Genomic DNA, 23182 nt, shown 5'->3' with positions numbered 1-23182 from the left:
TCCGGCAGCCGCCTTCCTCCCCGATCCTGGTGGGGCTCCCTCAGGCGGGCTGGCTGGAAGTCTGCAAAATGGGGCCTTCTGTGGGCAGCTGCGACCGTGGCGCCCCTCGCTGGTGGGTGGGTGGGGGGCAAGCAGGGCCGGCTAGAGCCCCTCCTTCCTTCCAGGCCGTGCCTCCTCCAGAGGCGCAGGGATGCGAGAGGCTGAGGCTGCGGGGAGGGGACCGGACCAGAGAAACCTCTCCCTCCGCCTCCAGCGCGGCGCGCGCGCTCTTTGCCCTGAACACCCTCCGTCTCTCTACCCGGGGCGACCGTCCCAAGCTCCGAAGAGCGCCCCCCACCCTGCACCACCTAACCCGGCCCACTCCTCTTCCATCGGTGCCCCCTCTACACAGGGACGCGCCCTCTTTGTTGCCTCCTCCCCACCCAGCTGCGCACCAAGGGAACGCTCGGGTCCTGCCGCCTCCCTCCGCCTCCTGTAATCGCCCCAAACCTTTCACATCCTTCAAGACCCCTCCCTCCCCGTCGGAGCGGCTGCAGACGGGGCACCCTCCCCCACTTTCGGGGGTCACTCCATCCCTAGGATATCCCCCCCATTTTCCGCTACGACTCGCCTTGCGCCCCGGGCACCGCCCCAGGGTTGCGCAGCCCTCTTGCCACGTCCCGCATCCCCGGCCCCCAGCTCCGGGGTGCCCTTCGCCGCGGCGACTCCCCAGCGGGAAGCGCTCCCTTCCCCCTGCTGGCCCCTCCCCTCCCCTCCAGTTTGCAGCGTGGGGTCCCCCGGGAGCGCCCCATCCCCGCCCGCCCCGAGCTCCTTTGTGCGTCGGGCGCGCGCTGCGTCAAGGCGGGGGGCGCCCGGCCACACGCGAACACTCACCCGCGCACCGCACCCCCGGGAGCGGCAGGAAGGGAGGCGGGAGCGAGGGGAGGGGAGGGGAGGGGAGGGGAGGGGGCCGCCGAGCCCAATCGCTCGCTCCCGCACGGCCGCGCGCGCCGCCTCCGCCATTGCTGCGAGCAGAGCCGGGACGCGGAGCGCGGAGCGGGTCGGAGCCCAGACCTGCGGGAGCCTGACCTGCGGGAGCCGGCGCGGTGAGTGGGGCGGCGGGGCCCAAGCGGGCCCTTCCCGTCGGGGCGGGCTCGGGGGTTGCGGGTCTCCCCAGGCGGGAGGGGGTCTCCAGGCGCTGCGGCGCCAGGACCGGGGACGCGTAGACTCGCCGGCAGAGGCAGCGCCCCTCACCCTCCCGCGGGGCCTGAATCTGTAAAGACTGCACCCCCGCCCGGGCCGCGACCGCCGCGCCCCGCACCCCTCCCCGGGGAAGGGGGGAGCTGGCGAGCGGGGGACAGCGGCGCGCGCCCCTCGCGGTGACTCCCGCCCGCCCCTCCGCAGGCGCAGCCTCGGGGCCCCGGAACCATGGTGAAGTTGGGGAACAATTTCGCGGAGAAGGGCGCCAAGCAGGCGTTGCTGGAGGATGGCTTCGACACCATCCCCCTGATGACGCCCCTCGATGTCAATCAGCTGCAGTTCCCGCCCCCGGATAAGGTGAGAGGCCCCGCACCCCGCGCTGCCGGGTGCGAACCCCAAATCTCGGGCGGCGGCTGCAACAAAGGAAACCCGCCGCGTGCGCTCGGAACGCGAAGTGGGGCGGGAGGACCCCACCCCCAGGATGGGGGTTCCGGGTCGGGGGTCCGGGCCCTGAGGAGAGCCGAGCGCCCGGAAAGGCCCTTTCCTGGTTTCCGTGGGCGTCTTGTCCGAGGTGCCCTGGCCCCAAGGCTGCCACCCAGCCCTGCCCCTGCCCTTGCCCCGCGGTGCCCGGGGCTCTGGGTCTGGGGTGAGCGCGGCGCCGCTGCCGCTTGTGCCTCCCTAGGAGGTTCGGTTTCAGCCGGATTTGCCCCTTTGCTTGCGCCTTCGCGGAGGGGAGGCCGGGTGGGGTGGGGGGGCTCCCAGGGGCTGAGTCTCCCCCACCCCCTACCCCCCACCCCTCGGGGCGCTGAGGATGCTGCGGGCTGTGCTCCGGCTTCCACCTCCTCCTTTGTTCCTTTGTGAAATCTCGAGCACACGCCCCTCAGTGTTAGTGCAGCGAGAGGTGGCTTTCCCCTGAATTTAAAGAATCCTGTCTTTTGTTGCATGCAGCATCCAGTCAAGTGATTTGTGTTCATTAGGGACAATGTTTTCAGGAATTAACACTTAAACGGGTAAATAGGATGTTTAAAAGTCAACACAATTGTAAAACTCGCACCTGAAACAATAAACCAATATCCATTCTCACCCCCTTGCTGCTGCTTCAGACCACCCGGCACAGCACGACCATGGGGCACAGCACGGCCATGGGCACAGCACTGCCACGGCCAGGAGTGAGCACACTCCGTTCCCAGTGAAGAACATTTGCATTTATTGTGTCATTGAGTCCCTGGGGAGGAGGTTCTGGCTGGGGCTTGGCTATTTCCTGGGCATGTTGTTGGCGGCCGTGGGGATGGGGGTTCCTTGGGGGGGGGTCCTTGCTTCCAGACCACCCCTTTACTGCCAGTGGGTCCTCTTTGGGGTCGCTCAGCCCTCCCGCAGGGGCCGGTCCCCAGCTGTATTGTCTGTCAGGTTGGGGCGGGCAGGAGCGAGGGCGGCACAGGTGTTTAAGGGGAGGAAGGCCACACCCGTGCACCTGGCCACGGGGTGCCACTGGGGCCCTGATGGTCTAGGAGAGGCCTGGCCGGAGGGGCTGGGCTGCCTGAGGCCTCGGCCTCCGAGCTCCCCAACCCTGTCCAGGCATCATGCCTGCCCGGTTAGCACAGCCTGGCCCCGCTGCCCCCACCTCGCCCTCCTGCCTCACCCCGAGCAGCGGCCTGTGCCAGGACCGCCGTGCCCGAGGCAGCCTGTCAGGCGGCCCCCTCCCCTCAGCCGGGCCCTCCTCTTTCTCCCTCAGTCTGTTCCATTCCAGAACCGTGTGGTAAACAGTTGGCTCTATCAGGAGGAGGTCATATAGGTTAGGACGTCCCTGACAACCAATGGAGTGGCCTGGGCCGGTAATGACGCCCATCTCCGGGCCTGTTCAGACAAAGGGGGCACCTGGCAGGGACGCCCAGAGATAGGGCTCGAGCAGGGACTGAGTGCTGGTCTCAAAGATTCTTGAGGTCACAGATGAGGAAACTGAGTCTCAGTTACATACAGGATGTGCCCAAGGTCACTGGGCGGTGGACAGGCCCTGTGCCTGGAGTCGGGAGTCCGGCCGAGGCCTGCCAGCCGGCACCTGCTGGCCGTGTGGCCTCGGCCCATGAGCCTAACCCCTTGCCCCTCAGTTCCCACTGTCCTCCGGGGCTGCTGTCAGGATCACTGACTGGTCACTTCTCTGCAAGGCCTGCCACCGAGGGATGGCCTGGAGTTGGTGGCGGTTCTGGTTCTGCCCGGGAGGCGCTTCCTGGTGAAGTGGGGACCTTGGGCGCGAGCACCCTCTTGGGGCAGGTGTGTCTGAAGGCCCCTGGCTGCCCCCCGACCGCACGTTTGCTTCTTTCCTGGACAAGGTGGTCGTGAAAACTAAGACTGACTATGAGCCCGACCGCAAGAAAGGCAAAGGGCGCGTCCACAAGATCGCCGAGTTCACGGTCAGCGTCACCGAGAGCATGTCCGAGAGGTTCAAGGTGAGTGGCGGGGGGGGGGGGGGGCGGGGGGCGGCGGCGAGGCGCTGCTGGGCCTGGGGAGGGTCCCGAGCCGCAGCGATGACCTGGGCAGGCACCGGACAGGACGGATCTGGGCTGACCCAGCTGCACCAAACCACTGGTGGTTTAAAAAACTTCATCTTCCCAAATGGTCACGTGTGACTTAGTTTAATAATGGGGGAAACCCACCCCTAAACCCTCCTTTAGACAAAGGTCATAAACGTGAAAACCACTCAGCAAGCAGGAACACTGACCCCACAGTCCGGAAGGAGGAGTAGCAGGAGGGTGACTGTTGCCCGTATTCCCTGCCCGACACGGACCGCGCCCTCACTTGTGCCAGCTCATCCACATGGCCCCCCGAGGGCGGTACTGTCGGGATGACCCATTTTGCAGATGGGGAGATCGAGGCACAGAGCAGCCACAGCTCCGTGTGGCAGGGCCGGGGCCCAGAGCTCTGTGCCAGCCTCTCCTTGCCGCCCGCCTCGCTTACACGGTGTAGAGGGTGAGGCTGGGCAGCCCTCCGGACGTGCTCACTTGGGGAGGGAAGCGTTGCTCTGGGCGGTTTCCCAGGGAGGCCAGCTGCTGAACCGTGGGTCCCCCCCAGGCCTGGGGTGCTCTGAGCGTGCACACTGCTGTGCTGCTTGGGGGACAAGTTCGGGTGCTGATCTGGAAACCTGCTCTTTGGGAAACACAGATGGTGAAAGGGTGGCCCTCACTGGATTGAAAGGCGTCGCCTGGCCCTGCAGGGTGGCCTCCTCGCGCTCTCCTGGACTCGTGAGCTCTGTGCTGAGTGTCTGCACGTGGAGCCCTGTCCCAGCTCCGGGCAGCCCTGGGGGTTGGTTAATAGTTGAGATGGAAAGCAGAGGAGGTGAGGGGGCTTGGCCGGTGATCTGAAATCCCTCCCCCTCCCGCCCCTCCACACTGCTCCCTGGGTGGAGAAAAGCCCTTCAGAGGCCTGCCCGGTCCAGGGGTCCCATCAGAGTTGCTGGGGGACGGGGTGTTTCCGTGTAAACTCGTCTCCTCCCACAGCCCTCCCCGAGGTAAGTGCTTCGAGGAGGCCCACCCTGCAGGTGGGGAAGCTGGGGCCCCGAGCGGTCTGCGGCCGTGGCCCCTGCTGGTCTAAGGAGGGCCTGTGGCTGGTGCTCCGACAGCTGCTGGCTGGCTGTGAGGTTCATTACGGGACCAGGTTGCTGAGCCGGGGTCAGCACTGCTCTGTCTCCCTGGCCAGCAGCTTGGCCTCACCTGCTGCCCCTGCTGTGCCCTGGGACTGTCTCCCGGTTGAGGCAGACGTGACCTGGATTTGAAGGTCACCACGGCCATCAGCCCCCGGCGGGACTGAGTCTGTCTGGGTTTCCCACCCCCGGTTGGCCGCCTCTCCCAGCGCCGGCATGTTAGGTCCACGGGGCGGGGCGGGCACTGAATGGCTGTCCCTTCATCTGCCGAGTGTCCCCGGTGCCAGGCGGTCCCCCAGCGCCGGGTCCCTCACGGGTGCCTTTCCCACACGTTCAGCTGGTGCGGGTCCCCAGGCCCCTTGAGGGCATGGGTGACGCACCTCGGCACCAGGCGCTTGGCAGCCACATGGGCCTCCGGGTGGTTACCTGGCTCCGGTTGCCCAGAGCCTGGGCGCAGAGGACCTCAGAGGCCTGTGCCCGTCCAGGGGACCAGCCGCGGTGCCAGAACCTGCCTTTTCTCTGCTCCCAACGTGAAGGAGGCGATGCGTGCCGTCGGAGCTCAGCACCTGTGCAGCAGGGAGCCCATCCCCCCGCCTCCTAGCGAGCAGGCCACGCGTGTTCAGGCGCCCAGCACCGATCCACAGCCACCCCAAGGGGGTGTCACGAGCCCCTTTTACAGATGAAGCTGTTGAGTCCCAGGTGGTGCCCAGCGGGGGGCTGGGGTGCTCCCCACGACTCCCTGCCTGTGGGCCCAGGGCCTAGCCACCAACCTCCTGCCACACGCACCCCCCGGCCTCCCCTTCCAGCTCAGGCATCACCGCCCCCGGAAGCCCCGGGGATCGACTCGCCCTGGTGTTCCCACTGCCCGAGGTGAGGCCGCCACAGATCTAACCTTGAGGGGTGCTCGTGAGCCACGCGCCGGGTCCAGCCTGTTACACGGATTATCTCATTCCGCCCCAAACACCTGGTGACGTGTGCCTGTGATGTCTCCGTTGTACAGTGGAGGGGAAACTGAGGCAGACCTTGATTAAACCCCCCCCCCCCCCCCAGGCAGCCTGCCCCTGGCTGGGACACCCGAGGTCACGTGCCTCCTGGAGCCCCGTTTGCCGGGGAGCTCTCACCAGGCCCCCTTGGGGTGACCGTTCTGCTCTAGGGACCCTCCCCTTTGCTGACTTAACACCGACGGTGAGCCCCACAGAACCAGGTCACCGTCCTGTGCGCCTCCAGGCGGGTGGCCTCCCCGGGACCCTGGGCCTTCCTGTACCTTCCTGCCCCGTCACGGTCCTGGCCCTTCCTCTGAGGGGCTGTCCTCGCCCCGGCTCTCCTGGTGGGAGGCCTGTGACAGGGTGCTGGTGAGGTCCGTGGGAGCCTTTGAAGTGAAGGCCCCTGGGAGTGGAATCGGCATTTCGGCCCCCGTGGCCACATCAGCCAGAAACGAAGGTGCCGGATCCTGGTGGGGGCGCATCCCCTGCCCGACGCCTTCCCCTCGGCGCCGAATCCCCAGTCCCAGCGGGACCCTTGCTGGTGACTCTCAGGCCGCCTGGCGCAGTGCTCAGGGAGGCGAGGCGAGTGGGCCCCGTAGAGCGCCCCTGGGCCTCGAGTGCGTGTGAGCCCCTCACAGGCGGTATCGCTCCTCACCCAGTGGGGCCGTGACCCGCCCGGGGCCACAGGGTCAGCGAGCGGCCAGTCGGACCAGGAGGCCCACGGGCGGGGCTCACAGGGGCACCGCTTGCCTTTGCTCCAAAGGGGCTACCTGGCTGCTCCCTGCGCACCTGCTTGGGGGGGTGGGGGACAAGCACAGGGGCCCGCCCCGGGAGGGTGCCCTGCCACCCGCTCTCTAGGTGATCCCTGTGGACGGGGGTGTGTCCTAGCCCCAGGTTATGGCATGCTCTGAGGGCTGGGTGCTCGCCCTTCCGGAACATTCTCTCCATCTTTTACAGCCGTTCTGTTTCTGGCCTCTCTGAAGGCACTCCCCTCGGGGGTGCTCCTTTTTTTCTTGTTGTTAATCATCACCCCAGGATATTTTCCCATTGATTTTTAGAGAGACTGGAAAGGTGGGGGGGAACATCGATGTGAGAGAGACTCATCGATTGGTGCCTCCCACACGTGCTTCTACCAGGGCCAGGGTTGAGCCTGCAACTGAGGTACATGCCCTTGACCGGAATCGAACCCGAGATCCTTCAGTCCCAGGGCCAATGCTCTATCCACTGAGCCAAACCGGCCAGGGCGGGGAGGGGGAGGCCCTTTCTGAGGCCGGCGCCCCTCTTCCTCATCCTCTTGGTGCTGGCCCCCGGTGTGTGTCGCCAGCCCCGCTGTCACCTCACTCTCCGCCCGTGTGTGCATGTGTGTGCGTGTGTGTGTGTGTGTGTGTGTGTGTGTGAGAGAGAGAGAGAGAGAGAGAGAGAGAGAGAAACTGCCTCTCAGCTGCAAAGCAACAAGTCAATCGCGTCCCCTTTGTCCTTAAACCGTGGCTTGAGCCTGGTCTTTTGTGCCTCCGGTTGGCATCCTCGAGACCTGAGTCCTGACGTTACTGCAGGGTGATCACTCGGGGATGGATCCCTTGGCCACCAGGTTGCTAGGCTGGTTGCTAGGTAACTGCTGGCTGGGGACAGGGCTTCCTAAGGCTCGGCCACTCTGGGCTTGCAGGACGCGTCCCCCCGCGGCGGCCAGATGTCTAGGCTCCCGAGGATGTCAGCGTCAACCAGAAAAGCCGCGTTTCTTTAGCTGGAGGTGTGTTTGTGCCGAGAATAAACCTTTTTTAATTGCGCATCTGCACTCGCCCCCGCGGGGCGGCCTGTCGGTGCTGCTGGGGGCTGCTGCTCCCCGCCCTCCCGCCTCGGCCGATGCCCTCCCGGGATGCCCTCCCGCCTCGGATGATGCTGGGGCCATGACTGGGCGGGTCAAAGGCAGGTCGCAGGGCTCGCCAGCCCCTTTGTGCTTTGCGGCTGCCTCTCGGGGCGCACGCCCCCTCTCTGTGAGCTGTGGTTCTGGGTGAGCAAACCACACCCCTCCCCGCCCACCCCTGCTATGTTGCCTTCGGGCTGTGATGAGATTCCAAGGTCGGCCTTGCCTTGCGTGAATGTCTGTCCGCCCAGAGGGGGAGAATGTTCTAGAAGGAGAGACCATGTTGGTGTGTATGGTCCCCATTGTTGGCACTTCTTTTTTAAAAAATATATTTTATTGATTTCAGAGAGGAAGGGAGAGGGAGAGAGAGAGAGAAACATCAGTGATGAGAGAGAATCATTGATCGGCTGCCTCCTGCACACCCCCTACTGGGGATTGAGCATATGCCCTTGCCCGGAATTGAACCTGGGACCCTTCAGTCCACAGGTGGATGCTCTATCCACTCAGCCAAACCAGCCAAAGCCGTTGCTGGCACTCGATGCTGCAGTGGGGGGCCCTGTGCACCTTCACAAAGGCGTTGTCGGGGTGGTTGGCATCTTCCCCTCGCATCCTTAATGACCCTGAGCCCCCTCTCAGGTAGCCCCGGGCGTGTTCAAGCCGCATCTGTTAAATATTCAGGAACAGCAGTCAGCGGTGCCCCGGAGCCCCTCAGGTTGCGGCTGGACACCCCAACCTCCGCGAGCTGCCGTGGGACTCGGTGCCGGCTGGAGGGTGCAGAGCCCACGTGTCCTGGCCCAGCGGTCGAGTGGGGCTCCATCCAGGAGGGAAAAGGAGTGGGGTGGTCTGTGCTCGCCTTTGGGCGGGTTACCTAAAACTTGTAGGTAAACCGCTGCAAACCCTGGACGGGGTCAGGCTCCGTCTTATTTTCTCAGGTTTTTTTTACTGCGTTGCTCAGCGGACAGGCACGTTTCCTTCCCCTCCCCCGAGTGAGGACAGCCCAGCCGCCATCCCCACAGCGTCCCTCAGGCCCAGCTTCTCCAGGGTCGAGCTTGCTGTCCTGATGTTTTAGGGCAGCAGTTCTCAACCGGTGGGTCGCGACCCCTTTGGTGGTTGAACGACCCTTTCACAGGGGTCGCCTAAGACCATCCTGCATATCAGATATTTACATGACGATTCATCACAGTAGCAACATGACAGTGATGAAGTAGCAACGAAAATAATGTTATGGTTGGGTCACCACATGAGGAACTGTATTTAAAGGGCCAGAAGGTTGAGAACCACTGTTGTAGGGGTTTATGGTCCGAGTGGTTAAGGAGCAGCCAGGGTGGAAGTAGACTGGGACCCAGTCCCTCCGACACCGAGCCCACCAGCTCTGGCCCCTGCACCCACAGCTGCAGACATCAGGGCTCCCACCCCCTGGGCAGTCACCACGGCAGGCCCCCAGGAGGAGGGGAGACGCCGGCTAGAAAGATCGACGGGAACACAGCCAGGTCATTGCCGCCCGAGTCCCTCCTCTGTAGGACGGGAGCCTCCTCCTCCCAGCTCGTGGACACGCAGGGCTGTTCCAGGCCAGGCCCTTCTCGTGAGCTGCGGGGCCCAGACGGGCAGGCTGGGTGACCGTGGGCACAGGCCCTGGGGGTGCCCGGGCAGGAGCCGTCAGCCGGGACTGCTGAGCACCTGGGACACATTCCCTCCTCACAGACTCCCTGTCCCGGGCACCCATGGCCCACGTCCTGTTTGCGACCCGTTTCTGGCTGTTCTTTCCAGAAAACACTGAGCCCGCTCTTGCCCCCGGCAGGGCCGCTCTGGCTGGGCTCACCGTCTGGTCCTGACCTCTCAGCCCTGCCACTGGCCTCCTCCCCGTTGTCAGAAATTGTGGTAAAACATACATGGCACTCGGTGTGCCTTTACGGTGTCCCTCTCGGTGACGGCTGCTGCGTCTGCAGGGTGTCTGCCCTCAGCGCTGTCCCCAGCCCCAGGCAGCGCCCACCTCTCCGCCTCCGGGTCCCTGCTCCGGACACTTCATGGAAACGGAGCCACAGCGTCGTGTCTCCAAGGCCCGTCCGTGTGGATCGGGGTCAGCCGCTGCCTTTTCACGCCGAGGCGCGTTCCACCGCACGGGCGGCCGCCCTGTGTGTCCCTGGTCCGCGGTGGACGCGTGAGTTGTTTCCGCCTCTGGCCGTGTGCCCGCGGGGCAGTGGGCGTGCGTGTTCAGGTTTCTGTTTGGACGCCTGTTTCCAGCGGTTTCGGGTTATTTCCGGGAGTGGGATTGTCCCTCACGTGGGGGTTTCCCGTTAACAGGTGGAGGGGCGGGCTCCGCGGCAGCGGCCCCTTCCACCTGCTCACCCCGAGGCGGGGGCGCGTCCCCCACGCCTCGCCTGGCCGGTCCCTTCCCTGTGGGTTTGTCACAGCCGTTCCGTGCTGACTCCGTGCTGTGGCCACGGTCCCTACCGGCCGATGACGGCGAGTTGTTTTCCGTGGCCACGCGCTCCCTTCTTTGGAGAGGTGTCCGCTTTACGTCCTTTCCGTTTTCACGGGCCGGTTGTCTGCGGGTTGAGCTGTGGGCGCTCCTCGTAGGTCTGGACACGGACCCGCACCCCGTGGCACGTCCTCTGCCGTCGGTGGTGTCCTCTCCCTCGCTTGCCACGGTTCATCCATGCACACAGCTGCTTAATCCGGGGGGAGCACATTGACTTATGTTTGTTGTTGCGTGTGCTTTGGGTGTCATGTCTGAGGCACCAAATCCAAGGTCGTGAAGATTTAATTCTTACGTTTTTTTCCTATGAGTTTCATGGCTTTAGCTTTCAGATTCAGGGCTTTATTCCGTGTGTGGTGGGAGGGGAGGGGCCAGTGTCATTCTTCTGCATGAAGATACCCAGTTGTCCCCACGCCATCTGTGGAGGAGGCTGCTCAGCCCCATCGGGCGGGCTGGGCCCCCGAACGGAAGGTTATTTGACCGAGGACACGTGCGTGTTTCGAATCCTTACCCGGGGACTGGCTTTGTGGAGGGTGAGGAGGGGCTCAGGACGGCTGGTTTCCTTTGCGTGTACAGTCCCATGTGTAGTGCCTCAGGCAAGGATGCGCCTGGCACACGCACGGGGGAGCCTCCCCGGGCCCTGCACTGCGGGCTGTTTAAAGCTGTGGGTTAGGCCCACCCTGATAACCTCAACTTCATCACAGCTGCAAAGACCCCAATTCCAAATAAAGTCAGTCACAGGTGCCTGGGTAGGACTTCTGTGATTCGGGGGGAACACAGCTCTCCCGATACATGCTGTCCACCCCTGTCATTCTCCTGATACACGTGTAAGAGGGAGAGGCGCTCCCTCGTAGAGGTGAGGTGTGCGGGCCACCTGCTGTCACTCGCCTGGCAGGTGGTGGGTGGCAGATTCAGGAGCCAGTGCTGAGCCCTGGGGCTCCCGGGAGGCCTGTGGCCCTCTCCTCCGGCCAAGGTAGCCACATGGGGACTCCACGCCCTCTTCCCACCGCGAGCTTCCTAGGTCCCGGGGCTTGCAGAGTGAGGGGGAGCGAGGGCACCGGCTGCAGGGAAGGGCTGTGCCCGCCGCTGCCTCCTGCTGCCTCCGGGATTTATTTCCTTGCCCTTCTCCCTTGCCTGTTCTGGGGACTGTCCCACTCTCACTGCTCAGCTCCGTGAGCTCCTGGCCCTGAGGCCTGGGATCCCGGACGGAAGGCTCAGGCCGGGCTCCAGGAGGAGCAGCCCAGGAAGTGGTTCCTGACAGCCCGCAGGGAGAGCTGGGGTATTTTTATTATTATTATTATTATTATTATTATTATTATTATTATTATTATTAGTTTGTTTTATATTTTATTGATTTTTTTACAGAGAGGAAAGGATAAAAAGAGGGATAGAGAGGTAGAAACATCGATGAGAGAGAAACATCGATCAGCTGCCTCCTGCACACTCCCCACTGGGGATGTGCCCACAACCAAGGTACATGCCCCTGACGGGAATCGAACCCGGGACCCTTCAGTCCGCAGGCCGACGCTCCAGCCACTGAGCCAAACCGGTTAGGGCTATTTTTATTATTTTAAAAATATTTTTATTGCTTTTAGAGGGAGAAGGAGAAAGAGAGAGAGAGAAAGAGAGAGAGAGGAACATCAGTGATGAGAAAGAATCATTGATGGGCTGCCTCCTGCACACCCCACACTGGGGACCGAGCCTGCAACCCAGGCATGTGCCCTGACCGGGAATCGAACTGTGACCTGGTTCATAGGTCGATGGTCAACCACTGAGCCACACCGGCTGGGCAAGCTCCAGCTATTTTTAAACCTAAACAGATGGGGTGCCCGAACCAAACTCTGATGAGGCTCCCAAGGTCCCGGTCAGGTTTGAGGATGCCCCTCCGGGACTGGAGATGGGATCTGTGTGGTTTGAGGTTGAGATGGAATTGACATGAAGCATTCTATCAGCTCAGAAGTGCCCACAGGGTTCAGTATCGCACACACTGCAGTGGTCACCACGGTAAGTCTAGTGAACATCCGTCACCTCACTTTTCTTTTTTCTTGTGACGAGAACTTTTAAGATCTACTCTCTCAGCGACTTGCAGACACACAGTGCAGTGTTGTCACTATGTCCCCATCTGCACGTCACCTCCCCGGGACGCGCGCCAGTGTCCCCCACGATCTGAAAGCACAGGTTCCTGTGGAGCCGTCTGAGCTGGAGCGGCCTAAAGCAAAGAGGCGATTACTGTTAACTTACATGGACAACTCGTGAGCGTTTCCAAGACCCCAAATCCAAGGCACACGCAGTGTCTTTATTCGTTCATGGCGCTTGCAGTGCCTGATCACATTCAGTTTTATGCTGAGCGTAACACCCCGGCGAGCGTGGGCTTTCTGATAGCTTAGCCGCAGCCTGCTGGCAGACGCACAGAGCACGTGGAGCTGACGCCCAGCTGCTCAGTCAGCTCCAGCTCCAGGGCTGGATGCTGAGGCGCTGGCGTGGTTCTGGGGAAGGAGCTCGCGGGCCCTCTTGCTGCGCAGGGGGAGGGGGGGGCCTGCGTCCTGGCTCGCTGCAAAATGGATGCAGCGCTTTTTCTGCTTTTCCCCTCTGCTCATGAAAGTGAATCCTCTTCCGATCGCTTTCCGTTCGCGAGCACAGGCACAGATGCAGGTCTTTTGTAAAAGCCAAGCAGTGTAACGCGGACTCTCAGAAAGTGCGAGACACCTGTAACCGGAAGTTTGTGTTCTGCGACTTAGCTGGATGGTTGAGGGATTCTGACAGTGCTTTGGTGGAGTCTTTAGGGTGTTCTGTGTATGATGTCATGCCATCTGCAAATAGCTGTACCTCCTCCTTTCCAATTTGGAGGCCTTTACTTCTTCTTCTTGCCCAGTTGCTCTGGCTGGGACTTGCAATACTGTGTTGAGTAAGAGGGCAAGAGGGGGCATCTTGTCTTGGTCCTGCTCTCAGAGGAAAAGCTCTTAGCTTTTCACTGTTGAGTATGATGTCAGCTGTGGGCACGACCTAGACGACCGTTATTATTATCTTGAGGTGTGTGTCCTCTGTACCCCCTTTGTTGGCTTTTGTCAGATGTTTTCTCTGCATCTGTTGAGATGACCATTTGTTTTATCCTCCGTTTTGTCACCGGGCTCTGTCACAGTGGCTGGCTTGTGGGTGTTGAGCCATCCTTGCATTCCTGGAGGGCATCCTACGTCACTGGCACCGTGGTGCACGATTGGTGGAATGTGCTGCTGAATTCACTTTGCTAAGATTTTGTTGAGATTGTATTCTCATGGGGCTTAACCTGTCGCGTGCCACGGGCCTTTTTGTAATGGTGCTCACTAACACCCAAAACATAAAGGTTACGAAGGAGATGCTTATAGTACAGCTCTGGCGACAGACCCGGGTGAGGCAGCCCTGCTGCTCTAGTCTGTGGGGACCCCCTGAAGCTGCCTAATGGCCCCGAGGGCTGCAGCAGGGGCTGGGTCCCCGGCAGGGCAGATTCGGGTGAGCAGCTGCAGGGAGTGAGTGTGGGAGGGGGCTCGGGTGGGGTGGGTGGCAGGCTTGGGGGAGGCTGTGTGGCCGGCACTGAGCCCAGCTCTGCACTTCCCAGAGTGAGCGGGAAAGACAGGTGACAGCTGCAGTGCAAGAGCAAACGCCTCCTTCCTCCTCCCCCCTCCCCCTTCCCCCTGCTCCTTCCTCTTTCCTTCTTCCCCCTCCTCAGTCCTCCTTCGCAGGGCCCACCGGCCCAGGTGCTGGCCTCAGCGGTGTGCACTGGGCCCTCGGCCCTCCCGCCAGTCTGGGAGCTGGGTCCTCTCCCAGCCATTGGCAGGCAGGAGCCCCAGCCCAGAGGCGCTGAGCGACGGGAGCCTGGCTGCAGGGGCTGAGTTTCTACCTTGCCCCTCTGAGCTCCTGGCCTGCAGGGTTCCTGCTCTTGTTGGAAAGACCTGAACCTGCTTGCTGCTCCCTCTGGGGCTACATGCCCCCGGGGCCACTGCCCCTCCCATTTCTGGACAACTTGACCTCCTTTGTCACCCAGCCTCACGCTTAGCTCCCTCTGCAGTCTCCCTGGGCTGCCCGGGACAAGGTGGCTGTATCCCTGCCCCGGGAACTGGATGGCACTTCCCCTGACCCAGCCCCAGCTCCATCCTGTCAGTCTCCCAGTGCCAGGCACAGGGTCAGGGTCATGTTGTCTTCCAGGCCCCAGGTCCCCCAGCTGGGGCAGGACCTTCCACCTCTGTGCTCTTCCCACACGCTGTGTACATTTATCTGCAAACGTTAGCTGAGCATATACTATGTGCTGGGCTGGGCACTCGGCCTGCAGCAGGGAAGGAAGCCGTGTCTTTGCTCTGGAGACTGGCCTCTGTGATGGGGACAGACACTGACCGAGCAGGCAGGGACACTGTGGCGGGCAGAGGGGTGGGGCCCGGGGCTGCTCCTGCTCACTGGTCCTGCTCAAGGGCACGGGCGGCGGCCAGGCCTCAGGAGACGTTTGAGGACAGCTGATGAGCGGGTGGCTGCTGCGTCACCTGGTGATGGCGGCAGTCAGACGGGCAACCATCCATCACGTGTCTGAGTGTCCATGAGGCTTAATCATATTTGTGCCTGCAGCTCTCAAGGAAGGGCCTGGAATGCTAAAAATAGCTAATTTACAAAATGAAGGTGACACATGGGTCTGGTGGATATGAAAGTGGTATGGAAAGTTGTCCAGTGAAAAGTGATTCTGCTGACCTCCTTCCGAGACAGCTCTGCACACGCTGGTGTGAGTGTCTGGGTGCGTGAGACTGTGTGTGTGTGTGTGTGACTGTGACTGTCTCTGTGCCTGCGTGCGTGTGTGTGTGTGTGTGTGTGTGACTGTGACTGTCTCTGTGCCTGCGTGTGTGTGTGTGTGTGCCTGCGTGTGCGTGCATGTGTGTGTGTGACTGTGACTGTCTCTGTGCCTGCGTGTGTGTGTGTGTGTGTGTGCGTGCGTGTGTGATTGTGACTGTCTCTGGGCCTGCGTGTGTGTGTGTGTGTGTGTGTGTGTGTGCCTGCGTGTGTGTGAGACTGTGACTGTCTCTGTGCCTGCGTGTGTGTGTGTGTGCCTGCGTGTGTGTGCGTGTGTGTGAGACTGTGACTGTCTCTGTGCGTGCATGTGTGTGTGTGACTGTGACTGTCTCTGTGCCTTCGTGTGTGCGTGCGTGTGTGATTGTGACTGTCTCTGGGCCTGCGTGTGTGTGTGTGTGTGTGTGTGTGTGTGTATGAGAGACACCCGTGTGTGCATCTGTCTGCCTGCCCGCAGGTCTCCGTGCTGGTCTTCATCGCCCTGGCCTTCCTCACCTGCGTCGTCTTCCTGGTCGTCTACAAGGTGTACAAGTACGAGCGCCTCTGCCCCGACGGGTTCATCCTCAAGGTAAAGCCGCGGCCCCTGGGGACCCCGCCCCTGTCTCACTCAGGTCCCTGGGAAAGGCCTGGGGGAGGCCCCGGGGTGGGGGCAGGGCGGGCGGGACCCGGGGGAGGAGACTCCTGGGAGGCCTCAGAAAGGGAGGGCACCTGAGGGTGTGGGGAAGCTGAGGCCCCTAGAGGGAGGCTGCCCACGGCCACGGGGATGTGGGAGCGGGGCTGGCACAGAAGGGCTCCGGCTGCGTCCTGTCTGCCTGCTGCGTCGTGGCCCACGCTCTGGGTGCTCACGGTGCTGGTGTGGTGCCTCCTTCCACGACGCCGAAGCGTGGCACCCAGCATGCCGACATGACAGTAGGAGAGCCCAGCGCGCGCGCGCACACACACACACACACACACACACACACACATACAGGGTCACTTGGGTCTGGGTGTCGCTGACGTGAGGGATGCAGGGCCCTTGCCCAGGTAGCAGGCCAGGCTGGACCAGGTTCCTGGCCCCGCGCCCTTCCTCCTCCGGCGCTGTGTGCTGCACTGCCCATACTATGGACTCCATAGGGCCACACGCGCCCTTCCTCCTCCGGCGCTGTGCGCTGTGCTGCCCATACTATGGACTCCATAGGGCCACACGCACCCTTCCTCCTCCGGCGCTGTGCGCTGTGCTGCCCATACTATGGACTCCATAGGGCCACACGCGCCCTTCCTCCTCCGGCGCTGTGCGCTGTGCTGCCCATACTATGGACTCCATAGGGCCACACGCACCCTTCCTCCTCCGGCGCTGTGCGCTGTGCTGCCCATACTATGGACTCCATAGGGCCACACGCACCCTTCCTCCTCCGGCGCTGTGCGCTGTGCTGCCCATACTATGGACTCCATAGGGCCACACGCACCCTTCCTCCTCCGGCGCTGTGTGCTGCACTGCCCATACTATGGACTCCATAGGGCCACACGCACCCTTCCTCCTCCGGCGCTGTGCGCTGCACTGCCCATACTATGGACTCCATAGGGCCACACGCACCCTTCCTCCTCCGGCGCTGTGCGCTGTGCTGCCCATACTATGGACTCCATAGGGCCACACGCGCCCTTCCTCCCCCGGCGCTGTGCGCTGTGCTGCCCATACTATGGACTCCATAGGGCCACACGCACCCTTCCTCCTCCGGCGCTGTGCTGCACTGCCCATACTATGGACTCCATAGGGCCACACGCGCCCTTCCTCCTCCGGCGCTGTGCGCTGTGCTGCCCATACTATGGACTCCATAGGGCCACACGCGCCCTTCCTCCTCCGGCGCTGTGCGCTGTGCTGCCCATACTATGGACTCCATAGGGCCACACGCACCCTTCCTCCTCCGGCGCTGTGCGCTGTGCTGCCCATACTATGGACTCCATAGGGCCACACGCGCCCTTCCTCCTCCGGCGCTGTGCGCTGTGCTGCCCATACTATGGACTCCATAGGGCCACACGCACCCTTCCTCCCCCGGCGCTGTGCTGCCCATACTATGGACTCCATAGGGCCACACGCACCCTTCCTCCTCCGGCGCTGTGCGCTGTGCTGCCCATACTATGGACTCCATAGGGCCACACGCGCCCTTCCCCCACCGGCCCTGGTCCCTGCCTGCCTGCCTGCCTGCCTGCCTGGGGGCTGCTGTCCCAGGTGCTGAACACAGTGGGCGCCCAAGGGGAAGGAGCCTGCCTGAGGCTCCCTGACTCTCCCAAGAACCGTGAAGGCAGTTGTACACCGAGTGACAGGGTTGTCAGCACTGGAAAACGCAAGCAAAGCAGGATGGGGCGCTTCTAGAACGGGTCACCTTTGAGCAAGGCTTGCAGGAGGCTCGGGAGGGAGCCGTGCAGGGACCCGGGGAAGCGCCTCCAGGCAGGGCTGAACATGGGGTGGGAGGGAGCCCTGTCCACGCCCTGGGCCGGGGCTGAGTTTCTAGTCTGTCTGGGGGCTCAGAAGCCTCCCTGGTTTAAAGCAGGGGTGGGGGCCGGAGCCGGTTTGGCCCAGTGGCTAGAGCGTCGGCCTAGTGACTGAAGGGTCCCAGTTTCGGTTCCAGTCAAGGGCACATGCCCGGGTGTGGGCTCGATCCTCGGTGTGGGGCGTGCAGGAGGCAGCCGAACCATGACTCTCACTGATGTTTCTGTCTCTCTCTCCCCTCCCTTCCTCTCTGAAATTAATAAAAATATATATTTTTTTAAAAAAAAGCAGGGGTGGGGAACATCGACTCACAGGCCATGTAAGGCCCGAAAAATTGTTTGGTCTGGCCCTGCCAAGGCATTAGGGCCAGTTAATTAAATGTTTGACCAACTACAGCAGGCTGCTTTTTAAGTTGATGATTGTGTATGGCCTGAGGATGATGTTATAAATATCCAAACGGCCCTCGACAGAAAAAGGTTCCCCCCCTGGTTTAAAGGCAGTTGTGAGGAGGAAGGCTGGCCTGACCCACGAGCAGCTGAGCAGACCTTGCAGGCCAAACCGGTGGTTGGCGGGGAGCAGCCCAAACAGGTGACGGCAGGGTGTGCTGGGGCCAGACTGGGGTGCCAGGTAGAGGTCCCTGGAGGAGGGGATGTGACGGGTGGTCCCTCGGTGACAGGAGGCAGTGAGGTGATCTGGGGGGCTGCTGCTGTGGACCAGGAGATGAGGGTCTGGACTGGTCGTGTGCTGGGCACAGAGGGGAGACTCGCGTCACATGGGACTGGATGGAATCTGGGGGGCAGGGGAGGCCAGGAGGTGGCACCTGGTCAGAGCTGGCGACTCAGAGGGCCGATGTCATGGAGGGCAGAGATCCCACAGGAGCCATGGCCTAGGGAACCCCGTGCACAGAGGACGGCCAGTCCCCAACCAGACAGATGGCTCACAGATAGGACAGCAGCCCACCATGGCGTCTGGGTCTCCTTTCTGCTCATTCTCCCTGGGGCTGGGTTCTCCCTGCCGGAGGAGGGGCAGACCCCTGCATGGCCCTGTCTGCTGGGTGCCGCCTGGTGATGCTGGCGCACGGCCAGCCCTGGGCGCGTGGCGGCAGCCCCGAGGGATTGCTCTGCAGCTGTCTCGGGACTGGCATTTTCCACTGGCATCTCATGGGGAGGTGCCTTCCTGGAGAACGCGGCCGGGGTGGGGGGGGGGGGAGCTAGGAGCTGCTGGTCGAGCCCCGTGCCCTTGGTAAGGCTGGAGAAGGGGAGGGGTGAGTGCTGGAGAAAGGCCCTTCCGCCCCTTCCTGCATGTTTGAGCGCAGGCTTCCCAGGGCCTTTGCCCCAGATCTCCGAGGGCTGCCAGACACTTACCACAGGAGGACGCTGGCAGAGGTCGCGGGGCCCCGGCCACGCCCTGTTCAGCATCTATTTCCTGAGTGTGGTCTCCTGAGGTGCTGGGAGTACCGTGTGGGCGGGTCAGCCTGGGCTCACCTCACAGCAGCAGCCAATACCGACAGCTTGGAAACTACCAGGTGTTAGGACGCAGAGAAACCAGGTGACCCCGAGCCTGGGCCCCCTCTTCCCTGTGGGGGACCACAGGGCTAAGGGCTGGGACCTGATGAGGAGCCCCTTTGACGCTCTGGGCTGAGCCTGCCGACCCCCAGCCCCAGGGTGGCACAGCAGAGCTGGGGGGGGATCCCGGGCAGGCGCCGTGCTCCGGGCCTGGGGAGGAAGGTCCTGCTGAGCAGGCCTCTCCGGGTGACCCCAGCCACGTGTCTGAGGAGATGTACGGGGGTGTGGCCGGGGGTGTGGGGGGCAGGTTTCCGCGGTTCCCTTTGATCCGAGTTGCACAGGCCGGCGTCAGACAATAGGGACATGGCCCAGCCCCACACATTTACTTCTTCTGGGCATGCCTGTTGGCTCTGTCCATGGCCACACGGCTTTCTCTTGGTGGAACTCGCGTGTGCGGAAGACTTGATAGTGGGGACGCATGTGTGCGGGCTGCTGGGAACACGCCCCCTTGGGTGACCTCACTGGTCCAGGCCCAGGCTGCCTCCAGCACTTTCTTCCTGCAGCTCCGGTGTGGGCCGCACCCTGAGTGGCTGCTGGTCCCACCCTGGGCGCTTGGCGGCCCCGCTCGCTGCTCAGCGGGTATTGCCCACCTCAGGTGGTCTTGTGGGCCCTTGTGCAGGGAGCGGCAGGTGGAGGACAGTGAGGGAGGTGGCAGTGCAGGCTGGGCACCACCAGAGCCCCCTGGGGCGGCGTGCTGCACTTCCCGGAGCCCCGCGTGGCCGGGGTCAGGACGCACGGACGGTGAAAGGGCTTCACTCCGAGGTGCGCCTTGCGGCTCTTTATCTGTCCTGTCCACCGTGGCCCGTGGCCATGCCTGGCTTCCTCCCCGAGCTGACCTGAGTCCTCGCAGTGCCTGGGAGGCGTGACTCATAGCCCGTGTTCAAGGGAGGGAGCAGAGGCTCAGAATGTGACCTGGAAACGCGCAGGCCTGTCTCCAGAGCTGGCGTCTCCCGGCTCCCAGCCCTGCCCGCTGGGCGGTGCACACACTGCCTTTGCCGGTTCCTTGTTCCCCCGGGAAGTAGCTGCTCACGGAGGAGCCCGATCTCCCGCAGAATGTCCGGGGAGCAACATTTCCCACGTGACCTGCTCTGTCGGGACAGAGCCTCATCCCCGTCGGGAGTTTCCGGGACAGCCCTCCTCCGCCCGTGTCCCCTCGAGGTCCGGGCGACTTCCTGCTGTGCTGTGGACGGCAGGTCACACTCCCACTGCCCAGCGGGCCCTGCAGGTGTGGCCTCACCTTGGCCCTCACCTGGGCTCCCAGTGCTTTCCCTCCCGTCCCTTTCCTCCTCTCGCTCTCGCCACACCTCCCCCTCCCCTTCCCCACCTTCCTGCCCGAGGTCTCCTTTGCTTGTCAACCACCTCCCCGCCCCCCGCCCCGGCTGCTGAGAGCCCAGCTGTTTGAATGCTATTCCTGGTGGATGTGTCAAAGGTTTGTTGTTTTTAAGATACAGGACAACTAGTGTAAGATCTTTCATGGAGTGGGAGGGCCCGGCTCCCAGTGACACACGCCCCGGGGGCCCACGCACCTCGGTCCTGCCTGTGAAGTCAGCTGTCATAGGCGACGCGGGGCTGCACGCCCTGGCCCCTCCGCGTCCACGCGGCTCAGCGCCTCTTGTCTTGCAGAACACCCAGTGCATCCCCAACGGCCTGGCGGCCTACTACGCGGAGCAGGACCCGCACTCCCCGGACAAGTTCTACGCGGTCGTGAACCACTACAACCTGGCCAAGCAGAGCATCACCCGCTCCGTGTCGCCCTGGATGTCTGTGCTGTCGGAGGAGAAGCTGTCGGAGCAGGAGACCGAGGCCGCGGAGAAGGCAGCCTAGCGGGTGGGCAGTTCCTGACGGGGGGCCACCTGCAGGCGACAGAGGGACTCAGAGGGACATTTCATTAAATATAATTACCGGTAATTTAGAGGTTACTCATTATGGTGCAACCGCTTCCGTCTGCTAATGCTGCTTTGCAAATATAACTTGCAGCCCACCCCGGGCATCCCCGGCGTGTGCCGCGCTGCCTGGAGGGCTGGCGCCACTTTCCGCGGGAGGAGCCTCCACGTAGCTGCTGCGCTGCAATTTATTGGATGTGGCCAAAAAACAAACTTACACTGGACATGCGAGGGGTTTGGATTTCAGACAATGCGTTTGTGGAATTTTTTTTTTAATCCTCACCTGAGGATACACTTTTTAAAATTGATTTTTAGAGAGAGAGAAGCATCGATGTGAGGCAGAAACATGGATCAGTGTCCTCTAGTGCTCGCCCTGGACGGGATCAAACCTGCAGCCTGCTGGTGTGCGGGCTGACGCTCCAACCCACTGAGCCACCTGGCCAGGGCTGGCATTTCTTCTTTTAACACCTGGCTGTTTGGGACCTAATGCCCCAGCCACTCAGAGCAGGCGGTGCTCCCGCTCCCGCCAGACGGCACCAGTGCCGAGCCGTGCAGAGGACGTGTGCCACCAGGTTACTGTCAGGCCGAGTGTTGCTCGAGTGCATGTCGTTGAGTCAGTGGGTGGGGAGGGGCCTCAGGAAGGGGTGGCCTGGGCCCGGGCTGCAGAGCGCCCTGTCCCTGTAGTCGTCCTGCTCGTGATGTGTTGGTTGAACAGGAACGCAGCCCACTGGCCCCTGATCACTTCTGTCGTGAATACTCGCGCACAACGGCCCTATTGGCAAGTTAGTTTTTAAACAGATAGTTGGGTGGGAAAAGTGAAAGTGTCAATGCTGGAGGCCAGGGCACTTTAACTTAATTTTGTGAAACAGATGTAACTCATTCGACGTCAGAAGCAGGCAGGAAAGGCTGGGGCGGGGCTGGGCGGCACCTCGCAAGTCCAGTTATGACATTTCAACTCACAACCTTTGTAAGAATGTTGTTTCAACCGAATCTTGACATTAAAGTATATGTTTATAAACTGCCAGTTAGATAAGTAAGTGTGTAAGACGATTAAATAGAACTAAGACATCCAGCCATTCCTTCCGTGTTACTTGAACGTGTCGTTTCTGGTGGACGTGTCACAGGTGCCGTTTTTAGTGGATCAGAAATAAATGACCGTGAGACCTGCTGCGAGCACATGGCTTCCTGAGGTGCGCGCTGACGCAGACGCTTTCTCACCAAGCGTGTCCGGAAAAACCGTGCCTGGAAAGGGCCCGCACCCGCAGGGCAGTGGGCCTGCTGCCTCGCGTGCTGCGGAGCTGTGGGGTGCCCACGCTTGCACACAGTGATGACCACGGGGGCAAAGGGTTCCCACACCTGCTATCTGTAGGCAAGTTCACGGGCCGAGGCAGCCCAGTTGCAGTTTTGAGTAGACGGACTTTATTGGTTGTCGTTCATTTACACAGAGAACACGAGGGTCCCTGAGACTGCCCAGCAGACTGTCTGCACAGCACGCATTTCACAGGCCCAGGGCCCCAGGACGCTGTGTGCAGATGCGGCTCCAGCCCGTGCTGCCATTACGGACGGTCCCATCACATCTCCTAGGGCGTCGATGCACAGCGGGAGCAGCAGGCCCGGGCTCTGGGGCCGTCCCTTCTCTGAACAAAAGCTCCTCAGGCCCCAGCGGCAGGAAGTCAGGCTGTGCCTCCTCTGAGCCCCGAGACGCTGGTGGAGCGAGACCTGCGGTGCCCTCCGGGCGCAGCCCCTCCATAGCTGCCTCCTGCTAGACAGGATAACAACCCCTCCCATTTCCCCATCTGCCTCGTGTTCATTGTTGTCTCGTTCAGCTACTAAATGGGCTTAAAACTCCAGGTTGGTTTGTGTCCCTTTAGTGGAGTATGTGTCTCTCAGCGCCACCTGCTGTGGTCAAACCTGGTCAGGACTGACCACAGGCCTACGTGGAGGCCAGGCCTGCGCGCTGCCGGAGCGGGACTAGCTGTCGTACCAGTCGAGGAAGAGCAGGGAGAAGGAGCACATCACCAGGAAGAAGAGCACCCACACGCGGAAGCCCGCGTTGTTCTTGATGGCCTGGGGACAGAGACGGGCATTTCCTGGGTTCCGGGCGCAGGGCCCGGGGCTCACGGACCGCATCCCTCCTCCCCACCCCATGTCTGTCCAGCCTGTGCTTACCCTGAATGGGCGGCTAATGATGAAGCAAAACCAAGAGGTCGGTTTGAACCCACGAGAAGACAGGGCGGCCCCTCCCTCCCTGGTCACCATCACCCAGGTCCTGCACAACCTCCTGGGGACCCGCCCCCGGAGATGGCCCCTGTGCCAGGGTTGAGACCGAAG

At 62.3% G+C, this 23182-nt stretch overlaps 2 protein-coding genes across 3 annotated transcripts in view; one reads left to right on the top strand and one right to left on the bottom strand.

Moving 5' to 3' along the window:
* The first annotated feature begins 944 nt into the window (after nucleotides 1-944).
* On the top strand, nucleotides 945-21923 carry NSG1 (neuronal vesicle trafficking associated 1). The gene is made up of 5 exons (XM_036328684.1): nucleotides 945-1085; nucleotides 1384-1536; nucleotides 3507-3623; nucleotides 15394-15504; nucleotides 20592-21923. The coding sequence occupies exons 2-5, from the start codon at nucleotides 1408-1410 to the stop codon at nucleotides 20790-20792; spliced, it is 558 nt and encodes a 185-aa protein (XP_036184577.1). The 5' UTR covers nucleotides 945-1085; nucleotides 1384-1407; the 3' UTR covers nucleotides 20793-21923.
* Nucleotides 21026-23182, bottom strand: part of STX18 (syntaxin 18) — an 82333-nt gene continuing 80176 nt past the window's right edge. For both annotated transcript variants that reach the window (XM_036328670.1, XM_036328672.1), the window contains exon 11: nucleotides 21026-22918. In XM_036328670.1, coding sequence (XP_036184563.1) covers nucleotides 22823-22918 — 96 coding nt within the window. In that variant the 3' untranslated portion in view covers nucleotides 21026-22822. The remainder of the gene's footprint in view (nucleotides 22919-23182) is intronic.

This window comes from Myotis myotis, unplaced genomic scaffold (genome assembly GCF_014108235.1).
Source record: "Myotis myotis isolate mMyoMyo1 unplaced genomic scaffold, mMyoMyo1.p scaffold_m19_p_1, whole genome shotgun sequence".
NCBI lineage: Eukaryota > Metazoa > Chordata > Mammalia > Chiroptera > Vespertilionidae > Myotis > Myotis myotis.
Note: the sequence above shows the minus strand (reverse complement) of the source record. Positions and strands in the feature narration are given on the sequence as shown.

Excerpts from the sequence above, each read along its gene's own strand:
- NSG1 (XM_036328684.1), top strand. The coding sequence starts at position 1,408 with ATGGTGAAGTTGGGGAACAATTTCGCGGAGAAGGGCGCCAAGCAGGCG. Across the intron at positions 1,537-3,506 it reads AGTTCCCGCCCCCGGATAAG|GTGGTCGTGAAAACTAAGAC; the intron begins GTGAGAGGCCCC and ends TTCCTGGACAAG. Across the intron at positions 3,624-15,393 it reads GCATGTCCGAGAGGTTCAAG|GTCTCCGTGCTGGTCTTCAT; the intron begins GTGAGTGGCGGG and ends GCCTGCCCGCAG.